Consider the following 14,180-nt stretch of genomic DNA (forward strand, 5'->3'; position numbering starts at 1 on the left):
GCTCTGACTCCTCCATTCCAGTTGCATTTTCAGGCCTCCAGGCTCATGCTTGCTGTGAGGAACATTGGACCCCTATAGAAGCAGCTGGAAACAAGGAGAGCTTGCACCACGTGTCCAGCTACCTTTCTGTGGACCACTGGTAGTCCTTAGCCTGCTGTAGGGAAATCTGAACTGTCATGTGGGTGGATTAGACAACATAAGTTACTTTCTTACTCTGCTTTTACTTACAGAAATTATATCTTACAGATGAGACACAAACTAACCTTGCCAAACACATGCTGAAGACCGTGTGTACAGACATCACAAATCTTATTTTCAACTTCCTTGCTGCCGATGTAATGATGGCAGCAGAAGATTGTACTGCCATTACAAGTGAGGTATGTAGATACCACTTTTATTCCTCTTTAAGGCAGTTTCATTTTAATAATTGCAATAATAATACTCTTTCCTAACTATTTATTTGCAATAGCTTTTCAGTTATAAAGTACTGACATGAAGCTAAATCTGAAATTTATCTGTAAAACAATTACATTTTTTTCCAACAGGTCAGGAAAAAGATTTTAGGTAAATTACCCGAAGAGACCAGAGGTCCTTTAACTAAGCTACATACTTCTCTGAATGGCAAGGTAAATTTCTCTGAAAACTTCCAGAGTTCAGATTATCCATTCTACTAATGTAATGCTAATAGCCAGCTGAGTTAAAGATTCTGATAGGTGATTACTGTTGCTGGGAAGGCTGCATACAAATATCCTCAATCTGAATTCTTGTAAATCAATAAGAACAAGTAAATCTTCATCCCATAAACATTTTTAAGGGGCTAGAGGGTAATCTCAATTTATGATGTTGGCAGTAGAGATAAAAATGCAGTTTCTTAACCTTTATTTAGAACACTTGATATTTCGTGTATTTTCTCCCCCTAAAATTGAGCCCTTACCTCTGTAGGCATTTAGCCATCATAATCATTAAATTGTGGACTATAGCAGCTGTAAAACAAAACTGGAAAGAACCAGTTACTGCCTAATGTTTTCTTAAGAAAAGTAGATAATATTGCAATATCTTGTAGAAGATATCATATTGCATACTTTTTTCCACAATGTATTAGCATTAGAAATGGATTGCATTCAGTTACTTAATTTTATACCCTTTACTATTCAAATATTAAACCTTTTAAAAGTTTATATAACATTTTATTTTAAACAGAATCCTTTCCCCTGTCTTATACTCTTTATTATTTTACATCTCTATGATCTGAATTTGAACAGGGAAAAACGATGTGCTGTAAACTAGGTTTTTTAACCACTAGCACAAATTTAAGTGTCTATACCTGGGTCTATTTATTTTATAGAGTTTAGAAGACTTTCTTTTGTGCCTTGATTCTTCAGCAGATACTTGTGATATTATGGTGAAAAAAGGGGACAAAAAGAAGGAAAGGTAACTTTTTAAAATTGTATTTATTACATTAAAGAATTGTGCAAAGCGGGAAATATAGCACTATATCTGCACACATTTTTAGATAATTAACTTGGTAGCAGTGGAACATGTAGGTAGATAAAGGGTGGAGGGGGAGATAAATTCAGGGGTCTTCTTTTTAGACAAAGTTTAGGCATCTTTCCAAATATCAGATATTTAATTTGCAGAGAGCGTACCAAGTTTGAAGCTAATTTTTCTGATAGTGGAGATGGCTGCTCTATGTCATTTTTTACAGAGATGTAATTTTACAAGTTCAGGATGGCATTTTTCAAGAGCTCTGAGCTTAACCTATGGCGAGCACTTTTGAAAATGCCACCCGTTAATACTAAGAATCTGTCTGTTGGGAGGAAAAAAGTTAATATCCATCAAATCTAAATACATATTATAAATTCCAACCTGATAAAGAACAAAATAGAAAAAAGTTTTCTCTATGCACTTTTTGTTTTCTTAGGCAAATTCTGTTTCAGCATAGACAGGCTCTGATTGAACAACTGAAAGTTACAGAAGATCCAGCTCTTGTTTTACACCTGACATCGATCCTGTTGTTTCAGTTTTCAACACAGTGCATGCTTCATGCACCAGGAAGATGTGTACCACAAATCATTACTTTCCTAACTACTAAGATCCCAGAGGTATTTTACTTATGAAATAGCATCCTGTAGTGTCTGACTGTTTTAAGGAAAGCATGGAACTGTCCAGCACTGAATAGTTCTAGGTATAGAATATAAAAGTATAGAAGCTATAGGCATAGAATATAAAACATATAAATATATAGATATAAAATATCTATAGGTATAGAATATAAAAGTTCTCTCTCTTTTATCTGACTCAGTCTGTTTATTAGCATTGGCACTCTAGCACAGGGATCGGCAACCTTTGTCACGCAGCCCACCACAGTAAGCCCCCTGGCAGGCCGGGCCGGTTTGTTTACCTTCCACGTCCACAGGTTTGGCTGATCGCGGCTCCCACTAGACGTAGTTGGCCGGTCTAGGCCAATGTGGGCTGCAGGAAGCAGCGGCCAGCATGTCCCTTGGCCCACGCCGCTTCCCGCAGCCCTCATTGGCCTTGAACAGTGAACTGCAGTCAATGGGAGTCGCAGTCGGCCAAACCTGCGGACACGGCAGGTAAACAAACTGGCCCGGCCCGCCAGGGGGCTTACCCTGGCGGACCACGTGTCAAAGGTTGCCGATCCCTGCTCTAGCACTTCCATGTGGCTTCATCTCTCACATGTCATCTGTAAATTATAGTGATCTGTAAGGATGATTGAGAGCTATGAAGTGTCTCAATGTCCAACTCCTGATTGTAGTTTAAAAGTTGTCATTTCACTGAACCGTTGATGGGGTGGTTCCATGGCATCAACAATGTAAATGTTCACCAGAGTCTACAGCAGGGATGGGCAAACTTTTGGCACAAGGGCCATATCTGGGTATGGAAATTGTATGGTGGGCCATGAATGCTCATGAAATTGGGGGTTGGGCGCAGGAGGGGATGCGGACTCCGGTGGGGGGTGCAGGCTCTGGGGTGTAGGAGGGTGGGACTGAGGGGTTCGGAGGGACGTGCCACTGCTTCTGGGAGCCATGCGGAGCAAGCTCCCAACCCCCAGAGCTTGAGGGCCAGATGAAAACCTCTGAAGGGCTGGATGCTTCCCTCGAGCCGTAGTTTGCCCACCCCTGGTCTACAGGTATCTGCAACTTTATTGGATTCACCTCCCAAAGGTGGATCATTGAACAGGTCATCATTCTCTAACGGTTACCTCTCCCCGAAGAAGTGAGAGTAAATCCTGACTTCTTTCAATTAAATTTTAAAGAAAATCCAAGGTATACCCAAAAATGTGCTTCAAACTGCTATTAATCACCGCATAGCACTCCCTCCTCCAGTGGCTAAACATGCTGTTTCTGTAGTTTAGATGCCTGTTCATTACTACAGATATTTAATTTTTGATATGCCATAAAATACTCATGTGACAATTTCGATTGTAAAATGTCTTGATGAAAAAATATTTGCTGACTTTAATCTCACAAAGTAAGCTGTGCTCCTTTAAATAACCTTAACCCATTTCTTTAATATTTTTCCCCCTCAGGATCAACATTCTCTTCTGGTCAAATACCAGGGATTAGTGGTGAAACAGTTGATCAATCAGAATTATAAGATTGGACAAGGGGATGATGACACAGTGAATGATAACCTAGGGGAGAGAGAATGTGCGGACACTATTCGAAAAGAACTCCAAGAAATCACCGCCTCTCTCAAAGATCTTGTACTGAAACCCAGAAAATCTTCTGTAACAGAGGAGTGAAGGTTTAATTAAATTTAAATCCAGGGAACAGTCAGAATATTTTTTTCTGAAAGGAGAAAGAAGTTCACTGTGTTGGGGTCGTGGAGAATGGTTGAGATAGCCTTGGCTTCCAAAACTTTGCATATAGAATTGCAGCCTGAAGGATAACAGGCAGTGGTGGATACGAATTTCGTTTTATGTTCTTTTTTAAAAAAAAAAAAATAAATATTACCATAGTGCATGCATTGTTACAGAAGACATTAATAGCAACACTTAGATTGGCTATGTAATTAAAATTCTAAGATGGAGGCTTTATGTAGTATCTCAGGAAATATTTACTCTTTGAAATGGTTCAGAATTCTTATACGTATATCCATAAGTTTATAATTTGCTTTTCAGATGTGAATTCCTGCCCCCCCCCCGCTTTTTTTTACCTGTATAGTAATTACCAAAATGTAAATGTTTGTCTGGATTCCATAGCTACATTTTTAAATTTAAGGTTATAGGTATGTAATAGCATGAAATGAGAGGTCATCTTTACTTTTTTGATCTCATGAGGTGGAACTTTTTCAGGAGTGCATATCCATCCTCCCTCCCTCCCTCCCTCCTCCCCCCCCCCCCCACCCCAACCCTGCAGCAATGCAGAGGTTAAAAATAAAATGGTCAGGGACACCTGCACAAAATAGTAAAAATATCTGATCAGTTCAAGTAAGGTTATTAACCAATAAGTTATGGTGCTGAACTAAGGATGAATTTCTAGAACCTTTTTCAATGAATTCCAGTGAATTCTGTGCACACTATTTTTCATTTCATGTCCCTTAGCTATTGATTTGTCATAAAACTGTTAAGGGATGCAAGTGACCTGTATTGGGTTTTTGTTGGTTGGGTTTTTGTGAGGGAGTGAGGTGGGAGACTTCTGTAGTTAGTATACAAGTTAGTTTGTTCATTTAACTGAAGGGCACTCTTACTGCAACACAGTTTCAGATATGATTCCTAGAGAGGTTTCTTAGGGGGCAAACATCCCTTGTATATGCCATTTTTATTTGAGAGAGTTTGGTTCAGAATTCTGTTCGCTTTACAGTATGTTTCTTAAAAGAAATTCTGAAAATGTTAACCATTTTGGAAATCTGCTACAGTGTTTGTTCTAGTGTTAACCTATTCCCAGAGGTATTTGATATTATTTAGCAATATTTTTGTCATGTCCATTGTAATTTACATCATCATTTATACATGGGGTGTATTATATGTCATAGAGAAAATATGTGTAAAATATACCAACTAGAATCTTTCCATATTAGTTAATTACATAATTTTTGTGTGTCTGTTGTATATTTTTTGTATTTGTTTTGGAGCCAGTGCAATTTTAATTTCAGATCAGTTTCAGCTTATTATTGGAGTATGCAATCATTATATATACTTGTAATGTTACCTAGTTGCTTGCATAAAATCAAGTCTGAATAGCAAGATCATGGACGTTGTCCAGTGAAAATAGTTGTTCTAAGTAATCTCTTACTCTTGTCAAAACTCTTTTGGCACTGAGAAAAACCTACTGTAGGGATGTTACCAAGTGGCATTGTCTGTTAAATTCCTGCAGGACGTGTGCAGTGGTGTACACGGGTAGAAGTCAACCAAAAATGTCCCAAAAACTAATTGCAATAAAAAAAAGTGACTTGAGATTTGAGCTTTTGTCTTGCTGCATTTAGGCTTGTTTTTAGAATGGAGTTTAAAAAACAGAATCGCGTATACAAAATCACTAAATTACTGTACTAAATTCAATAATACCTTTACAAAACAGTAGTGGTTCTGTACAAACCATAATACAAAAGAGCAGCTTCACTCTCTGCCCTCCAAACTTAGAGGCAGAGACAGTTGTGTCCATCATCCTAGCTGGAAGCCTCCATGCAACCATGTCATCTGAAAAGAAGGGCCAGAGAAAAAGCAAAAGGGGAAAATATTCTGACTGTTGTAACTTTTTGTTTAAAAAAAAAATGGTTTGCTTACAGTAAACGTACTTAGTCTCTTATTGAATCAAAATAATTCTAATTTTCCTATATTAAATCTCCACACTTTTAAATGGCATTGATGATTTTGTAAATAATACTCTACAGTCTGATCTTTATGCAAATAAAATTATTTTAATAAAGTTAATGATTAAGTGGATAAAATAGTTTCTGCTGTTGACTTAACCACTGATATAGTGATTGGATTTGCATTTGTTGCTTAAACTGCAGTTGTTAATGTGCTCCATTTGATTTGTTATACTTGCAATTTTGAGTGCTTCTCTTTTGCTTAATACTGTTATAAGACATAATAATGAACTTGTTATAAGTCTCCTACATAATGCAACAGATTTTTTAAATAATAGGCCACATGATGAGAATAATAAAACATTATTTTAAAAGGCTAGGAAAGAAGCACTAACATTCCAGTAGTGCTCTCTTCCTGGAATTTTTAGTGGTTTAATTTCAGAATGAGTAACCTTCACCAGTATTCCCATGCCAGAAAAAATAAGTATTGGCTGTCTGTCAAGTGCAGAGGTTAACATGCCTAGTTAAAGGTGTCTTAATTATGAGAGAGAGAAATGGAATATTGTTTCCCCAAACACTTTCCTAATGAATTTTTTTCCTATGTATGATAGACTTAGGAAAGGTTTCAGAGTAGCAGCCGTGTTAGTCTGTATTCGCAAAAAGAAAAGGAGTACTTGTGGCACCTTAGAGACTAACAAATTTATTAGAGCATAAGCTTTCGTGAGCTACAGCTCACTTCATCGGATGCATTTGGTGGAAAAAAACAGAGGAGAGATTTATACACACACACACACACACACACACACACACACACACAGAGAACATGAAACAATGGGTTTATCATACACACTGTAAGGAGAGTGATCACTTAAGATAAGCCATCACCAGCAGCGGGGGGGGGGGGGGGGAAGGAGGAAAACCTTTCATGGTGACAAGCAAGGTAGGCTAATTCCAGCAGTTAACAAGAATATCAGAGGAACAGTGGGGGGTGGGGTGGGAGGGAGAAATACCATGGGGAAATAGTTTTACTTTGTGTAATGACTCATCCATTCCCAGTCTCTATTCAAGCCTAAGTTAATTGTATCCAGTTTGCAAATTAATTCCAATTCAGCAGTCTCTCGTTGGAGTCTGTTTTTGAAGCTTTTTTGTTGAAGGATAGCCACTCTTAGGTCTGTGATCGAGTGACCAGAGAGATTGAAGTGTTCTCCAACTGGTTTTTGAATGTTATAATTCTTGACGTCTGATTTGTGTCCATTCATTCTTTTACGTAGAGACTGTCCAGTTTGGCCAATGTACATGGCAGAGGGGCATTGCTGGCACATGATGGCATATATCACATTGGTAGATGCGCAGGTGAACGAGCCTCTGATAGTGTGGCTGATGTGATTAGGCCCTATGATGGTATCCCCTGAATAGATATGTGGACAGAGTTGGCAACGGGCTTTGTTGCAAGGATAGGTTCCTGGGTTAGTGGTTCTGTTGTGTGGTGTGTGGTTGCTGGTGAGTATTTGCTTCAGATTGGGGGGCTGTCTGTAAGCAAGGACTGGTCTGTCTCCCAAGATCTGTGAGAGTGATGGCTCGTCCTTCAGGATAGGTTGTAGATCCTTGATGCGTTGGAGAGGTTTTAGTTGGGGGCTGAAGGTGATGGCTAGTGGCGTTCTTTTGTTTTCTTTGTTGGGCCTGTCCTGTAGTAGGTGACTTCTGGGTACTCTTCTGGCTCTGTCAATCTGTTTCTTGTAGTTGTAGGAATGCATGATAGAGATCTTGTAGGTGTTTGTCTCTGTCTGAGGGGTTGGAGCAAATGCGGTTATATCGTAGCGCTTGGCTGTAGACAATGGATCGAGTGGTATGATCTGGATGAAAGCTAGAGGCATGTAGGTAGGAATAGCGGTCAGTAGGTTTCCGATATAGGGTGGTGTTTATGTGACCATCGCTTATTAGCACCGTAGTGTCCAGGAAGTGGATCTCTTGTGTGGACTGATCCAGGCTGAGGTTGATGGTGGGATGGAAATTGTTGAAATCATGGTGGAATTCCTCAAGAGCTTCTTTTCCATGGGTCCAGATGATGAAGATGTCATCAATGTAGCGCAAGTAGAGTAGGGGCATTAGGGGACGAGAGCTGAGGAAGCGTTGTTCTAAGTCAGCCATAAAAATGTTGGCATACTGTGGGGCCATGCGGGTACCCATCGCAGTGTCGCTGATTTGAAGGTATACATTGTCACCAAATGTGAAATAGTTATGGGTAAGGACAAAGTCACAAAGTTCAGCCACCAGGTTAGCCGTGACAGTATCGGGGATACTGTTCCTGACGGCTTGTAGTCCATCTTTGTGTGGAATGTTGGTGTAGAGGGCTTCTACATCCATAGTGGCTAGGATGGTGTTTTTAGGAAGATCACCAATGGACTGTAGTTTCCTCAGGAAGTCAGTGGTGTCTCGAAGATAGCTGGGAGTGCTGGTAACGAAGGGCCTGAGGAGGGAGTCTACATAGCCAGACAATCCTGCTGTCAGGGTGCCAATGCCTGAGATGATGGGGCGTCCAGGATTTCCAGGTTTATGGATCTTGGGTAGCAGATAGAATACCCCAGGTCGGGGCTTCAGGGGTGTGTCTGTGCGGATTTGTTCTTGTGCTTTTTCAGGGAGTTTCTTGAGCAAATGCTGTAGTTTCTTTTGGTAACCCTCAGTGGGATCAGAGGGTAATGGCTTGTAGAAAGTGGTGTTGGAGAGCTGCCTAGTAGCCTCTTGTTCATACTCCGACCTATTCATGATGACGACAGCACCTCCTTTGTCAGTCTTTTTGATTATGATGTCAGAGTTGTTTCTGAGGCTGTGGATGGCACTGTGTTCTGCATGGCTGAGGTTATGGGGTAAGCGATGCTGCTTTTCCACAATTTCAGCTCGTGCACGTCGGCGGAAGCAGTCTATGTAGAAGTCCAGTTTGTTATTTCGACCTTCAGGAGGAGTCCACCCAGAATCCTTCTTTTTGTAGTGTTGGCAGGAAGGTCTCTGTGGGTTAATATGTTGGTCAGAGGTGTGTTGGAAATATTCCTTGAGTCTGAGATGTCGAAAATAGGATTCTAGGTCACCACAGAACTGTATCATGTTCGTGGGGGTGGAGGGGCAAAAGGAGAGGCCCCGAGATAGGACAGATTCTTCTGCTGGGCTAAGAGTATAGTTGGATAGATTAACAATATTGCTGGGTGGGTTACGGGAACCATTGTTGTGGCCCCTTGTGGCATATAGTAGTTTAGATAGCTTAGTGTCCTTTTTCTTTTGTAGAGAAGCAAAGTGTGTTTTGTAAATGGCTTGTCTAGTTTTTGTAAAGTCCAGCCACGAGGAAGTTTGTGTGGAAGGTTGGTTCTTTATGAGAGTATCCAGTTTTGAGAGCTCATTCTTAATCTTTCCCTGTTTGCTGTAGAGGATGTTGATCAGGTGGTTCCGCAGTTTCTTTGAGAGTGTGTGGCACAAGCTGTCAGCATAGTCTGTGTGGTATGTAGATTGTAATGGATTTTTTACCTTCAGTCCTTTCGGTATGATGTCCATCTGTTTGCATTTGGAGAGGAAGATGATGTCTGTCTGTATCTGTGCGAATTTTTTCATGAAGTTGACAGATTTCCACTCTATACGGCTAAATTCAGTGCCTTGCATAATGACAGGTTTCAGAGTAGCAACCGTGTTAGTCTGTATTCGCAAAAAGAAAAGGAGTACTTGTGGCACCTTAGAGACTAACAAATTTATTAGAGCATAAGCTTTCGTGAGCTACAGCTCACTTCATCGGATGCATGAAAGCTTATGCTCTAATAAATTTGTTAGTCTCTAAGGTGCCACAAGTACTCCTTTTCTTTTTGCGAATACAGACTAACACGGCTGCTATTATGAAACTTGTATATAGTCTCTTCCAAAGTGATTTTAAAAAAAGAAAGTGTGCAATTACGCAGGGCAACTTTTGAGGTTAGCCTTTGACAAGTGGTGGCGTTTGAAGATTATTGTAATATGTTTTACCACTCACAATTTAAATGACTTGCACGAGTGCAGTCTAAGATTGGTGGTGGTAATCTAACAGAGGCTGTCCGGAGTTTCTGATAGGTATTTAGAACTTCTGTTAAAGCTTTCTGTATACTTTTTGATTAATGTTTTAAATGGCTTCATGGTTTTGATCTTAACATTTTCTTCATAGTAAGGGTCTGTGATAGCTGTAGACTTTTTCTGAAGGAAGTTTACTCCTATCAGGGAAAGCATGTTTGTAACTGAAACATACAAGTGATGGTCATCTGAAGTTTTGGGATTATTAAAATGCTTTATTGTGAGAGCAGAAATCTTTCTCTGATATTTTAAATAACTACTCATTTTTTAAGTGTAATTTGAAGAATACATTCAAAAAGGTCAAAGATCAATGTAGTAGTGAAATGGGATTTTAAATTTATTTTTATGAATTGTCAGGGATTTAAACCTTGGTTAAAAGGGAAATTTGAGTGAACTGATCTGAGCGAAATGAAAGGGGGGGAAAGAGCTCTTCAAGAGGCTCATATTAATGACAAACACTATGCTGATATTAGTGAGGGTAGAAGTGGAAGTTTAAGTCAAATCAGGTTGGTCTGGTTACACCCGCGAAGTAGGTTGCTTTGAAGGGCTATGTGTGGCAGTAGCTCATTTTGGGTTCCGAGGAAAGGGCAGCTGACTTTTAATCTCCATATTATCCTCTAATTCAGTTGTCTCCAAACTTTTTTGATCACACACCCCCAGGAAAAAAAAAATTGCCACAGGCGTGCCGCCGAAGAAAAGAAAAGGGAGGGGCAGCCGCAGGCGTGTGACCAAAGGCAAAAAAGGGAAGAGCTGCCCTGTAGAAGAGCTGCCACAGGCGCGCTCCTCCTGCCACCACACAATCAAAGGTAGAAAAGCTGCCGGTGGCATGCTGGCGACACTCCTCCTGGGATCGTCTTGCGCTCACCCACTTTGGAGACCACTGCTCTAATTAACCCCTTATTAGCGAAGGTTTTTGCTTTGCTGTAAATGCTTAAGGCAAATCTGCCAGGTTATACACACATAGTATCGATTCTGCAAGTTCCTTCCAAGAATCAGGGAAGAACACTTGCATTTGAAGTTTGGAGAAGGTAACATGCAGGGGAAGGTGAGCATATATTTCATACTTTCCCTGAAAAAAACATACTGCTTGTGTAATTTGATGTGCATACCACACAGAAGGTGGCAAGTCCACATGGTATGGACTTTAACCAGGCCACAACTTTGAGTCAAATTACATCCAAGCTTCCTGTCGGGATAGCCCAGGGCTCTGTTGCCAATTATTGGGGTGTTTGCACCACAGGGGAGCAAATCTGTAGTTTTCTGGGCACCTCCACCCCCCCCAGCATCCCTTCTCCTTTTGTGAGTTGAGGCGAGAGGGGACCTTGACCCCCACAAGCACCACTATAACAGGGTACTCCCCCCTAGGATAGTGTCCTAGCCCCTGGTTCACATTTGATCCTGAGGATTTCTAGATACATCTTGTAAGGAGATGCCCTTGGGATGCCCACTGTTTCACCTTTTGGTAGCTGGAGCCTAGATCAGCCAGTTCCTGCACTGAGCACTTACCACAAGGAGAGGGCAGCATGAGGTTGGCTGCCTCCACTCCATCCCCATATGGGCTACCTAGGAGTTCATCCAGCCCAACACCGAGATTATCTAGGAAAAAGTTGGCACCTATATGAGTTGCACCTTAATCTGTAAAGCCACCATTTGATGAAGTGGTAGCTGAAGGGCCAGCAGCCAGCAGGAGCCCAGGCATTGGGTGCCCTCCCATCCCACACCTGCAGACACCCAGCATCTTCTGTGATCCCACATCCCACATTCATGTCCCTCTTGTGCTTCTCAGGCCTGACCCTGGAGCCCCTACCATTGCTCCCATCAGTACTGCCCACCTGAGATCATGTGGCCATACTAGGGGGAGTCTGCTGAACCCCAACCACATGCAGAGGGGGTTAGAACACTGGAGCTCTTCCAGTGGGCCATAACTGTTCATGACTTCACCCTGCAGTGCCTGTGCCAGTTGTGCCTGACCATTGTTTTGCCGTACTCCAAGCTGATCTAAAATGGACTGCATCAGCACAACAGGGCAAGCTAAATACAGCTAATGACTCTGATAACTAATAGGAGAGAACTTAATTTCACCAGAGTCGATGAGACACTGTATGTTTTCACAGAGTTAATAAAGCAGTTGGTCACCGGGCAATGGACCTGATAAAAATCCTGGCAGTAGTGATCAAGAGAATGATTAAAGAGTTTAACTGATTGAAATGAATTAGGCATAGATCACCTAGGGAATTTATTGCTTGGAATTGGCAAATTTTACCAAAGTCTTCTGACTGCCTAGTACAAATAGCCAACGTAATATTTATCTAAACAGAGTAACAGAATTCTCTCTTTTGGCAATGACATAAACAGCGCTTCTGTCCACTTGACATGCAAGGCTTGATTCAGCACTGAAATATGTTGGTTCCTGGTGGTGTAATCCAGGGAATATAATGGTGGAAAGTCAGCATTGCCTTGGGTCTGCCGTGGCTCAAGCCACAACCAGCCATTCTTGTTTTAAGTTGCTTAATTTCAGCCTATAGTTTCAACTGGATATAATAATTCACTGAAGGCCTGCACAAGGCCCTGTGCAATGAGTAAGCCTTTCTGTAGTCCCATGTGGTGGATACAGTGACCATAGCCCAAACACTGGAGAGGTTACCTCTGCTCCAATTCTAAAGAGGCCAGCACTGAGATGAGCCTTGGGAGAGGTCCAGAGAGAAGCCATTCACTTCCACTGATGTGGATCCAGTCGCCAGGAACCCCTCCCTAGAGGGACAGAAGCAACCCTTCCAGTCTATAAACTGGACTAGCAGCAAGAAGTGGTGTTGTATGGCATCTCAAAGCCTTTCCCTAAATTGGAAGAGTATAGAATTTTAACCTCTCCCTTCTACCCCCACCCACAGACCCCATGCAGAATACCCCAAAGACTGTGTAATCAGGGTTTTTAATGTTAGTTCTGAGTTTTGTCAAATGTCTTGGATGCACTTTTCAAAGAATATGTGCACAAACTATCTGAAGATGAACATATTCAGTCTTTCTCCCCTTCCCCCCACCCCCTACTCCTACTGATTTTTTTTTACTAAAGCTCCTCTTTCTTTCTGGCTAGATCTTTGAAACTCTGTCTCTGAAACATGCTCCTTTAAGGACCTCATATGTGGTATGTTTTTGTCTATCGTTTGTAAACACAATATGACAAAGAATGATTTTGGTTCAGTGACGGGGGAACTAGCTATTTGCATGTCATGAGGTCTAAGGGAAACAAACTGACCTTCAACCTTCTTCTGCAGAGCCAAAATCTGATGGGATCCTCAAATAGCTCTGGCAGATTCTGTTTATTTTGGATTTAACGAATGCTTATTTCTGTGAAAGCTAATCTATTTTCCCCCTTTATTATGCTACACAAGTCATAAGAAGCAGCAGCTTGAAACCAAATGTGAGTATTGTAGTAACTCCTTTCCCTTATTATTTATCTTTCCACTGTTTTATCTGACAGTTTTTAAATATTTAGGTCAATATACCAGGTAACCAATTTAAAGTTTATGAACAACTAAGCAAGAATCTTTTCGGTCATAGATTAATTCTGATTTTTTTTGTTCAGTTTCTAGTAGTGTTTGTTTTAATTACTTTATACAACTGATGGGATTTGTGACAGAGACAAGAAAGTACATTTTTCTTAAGAATAGTACTACATTTTCCTTTAGAGTGACTGAGCCCATATACTTTAGACACATCTTCCTAGGACTGCCTACAGAATTCCGTGAACATATTCAAACAATCTTGGTTGTATGTGCCATGAAGTACTCCCAAGATTGTTGCTGGTTTAATTATCAATTTATTAATTTTTAAAAATTAGATAACTAGGATTTACTGTGCTAACTCCAAGAAATCAACCAATAAACTGTAGATGCTGTTTTCTTCTATACATACTTACAATATGATGGGGGCTAATTTAGCTACAACTAATCAGAAGAAAGATCTTGGAGTCATCGTGGATAGTTCTCTGAAGACGTCCATGCAGTGTGCAGCGGCAGTCAAAAAAGCAAACGGGATGTTAGGAATCATTAAAAAAGGGATAGAGAATAAGATGGAGAATATCTTATTGCCCTTATATAAATCCATGGTACACCCACATCTTGAATACGGCGTACAGATGTGGTCCCCTCATCTCAAAAAAGATATACTGGCTTAAGAAAAGGGCAACTAAAATGATTAAGGGTTTGGAACAGGTCCCATATGAGGAGAGATTAAAGAGGCTAGGACTTTTCAACTTGGAAAAGAGGAGACTAAGGAGGGATATGATAGAGGTATATAAAATCAGGAGTAGTGTGGAGAAAGTGAATAAG

The 14,180-nt window shown here is 40.7% G+C and overlaps 2 protein-coding genes across 2 annotated transcripts in view; both read left to right on the forward strand.

Moving 5' to 3' along the window:
- Positions 1 to 5,905, forward strand: part of UFL1 (UFM1 specific ligase 1) — a 39,648-nt gene extending 33,743 nt beyond the window's left edge. Inside the window, exons 15-19 of the mRNA XM_038396673.2 lie at positions 247 to 377; positions 546 to 626; positions 1,346 to 1,431; positions 1,922 to 2,102; positions 3,551 to 5,905. Coding sequence (XP_038252601.1) covers positions 247 to 377; positions 546 to 626; positions 1,346 to 1,431; positions 1,922 to 2,102; positions 3,551 to 3,766 — 695 coding nt within the window. The 3' untranslated portion in view covers positions 3,767 to 5,905. The remainder of the gene's footprint in view (positions 1 to 246; positions 378 to 545; positions 627 to 1,345; positions 1,432 to 1,921; positions 2,103 to 3,550) is intronic.
- Positions 5,906 to 10,732: 4,827 nt separating this feature from the next.
- FHL5 (four and a half LIM domains 5) overlaps positions 10,733 to 14,180 on the forward strand; it is a 37,704-nt gene continuing 34,256 nt past the window's right edge. The window contains exon 1 of the mRNA XM_038396423.2: positions 10,733 to 13,270. The gene's annotated coding sequence lies outside the window, so the exon portion shown is untranslated. The remainder of the gene's footprint in view (positions 13,271 to 14,180) is intronic.

The sequence above is a fragment of the Dermochelys coriacea genome, chromosome 3 (assembly GCF_009764565.3).
Source record: "Dermochelys coriacea isolate rDerCor1 chromosome 3, rDerCor1.pri.v4, whole genome shotgun sequence".
Classification (NCBI taxonomy): Eukaryota; Metazoa; Chordata; order Testudines; family Dermochelyidae; genus Dermochelys; species Dermochelys coriacea.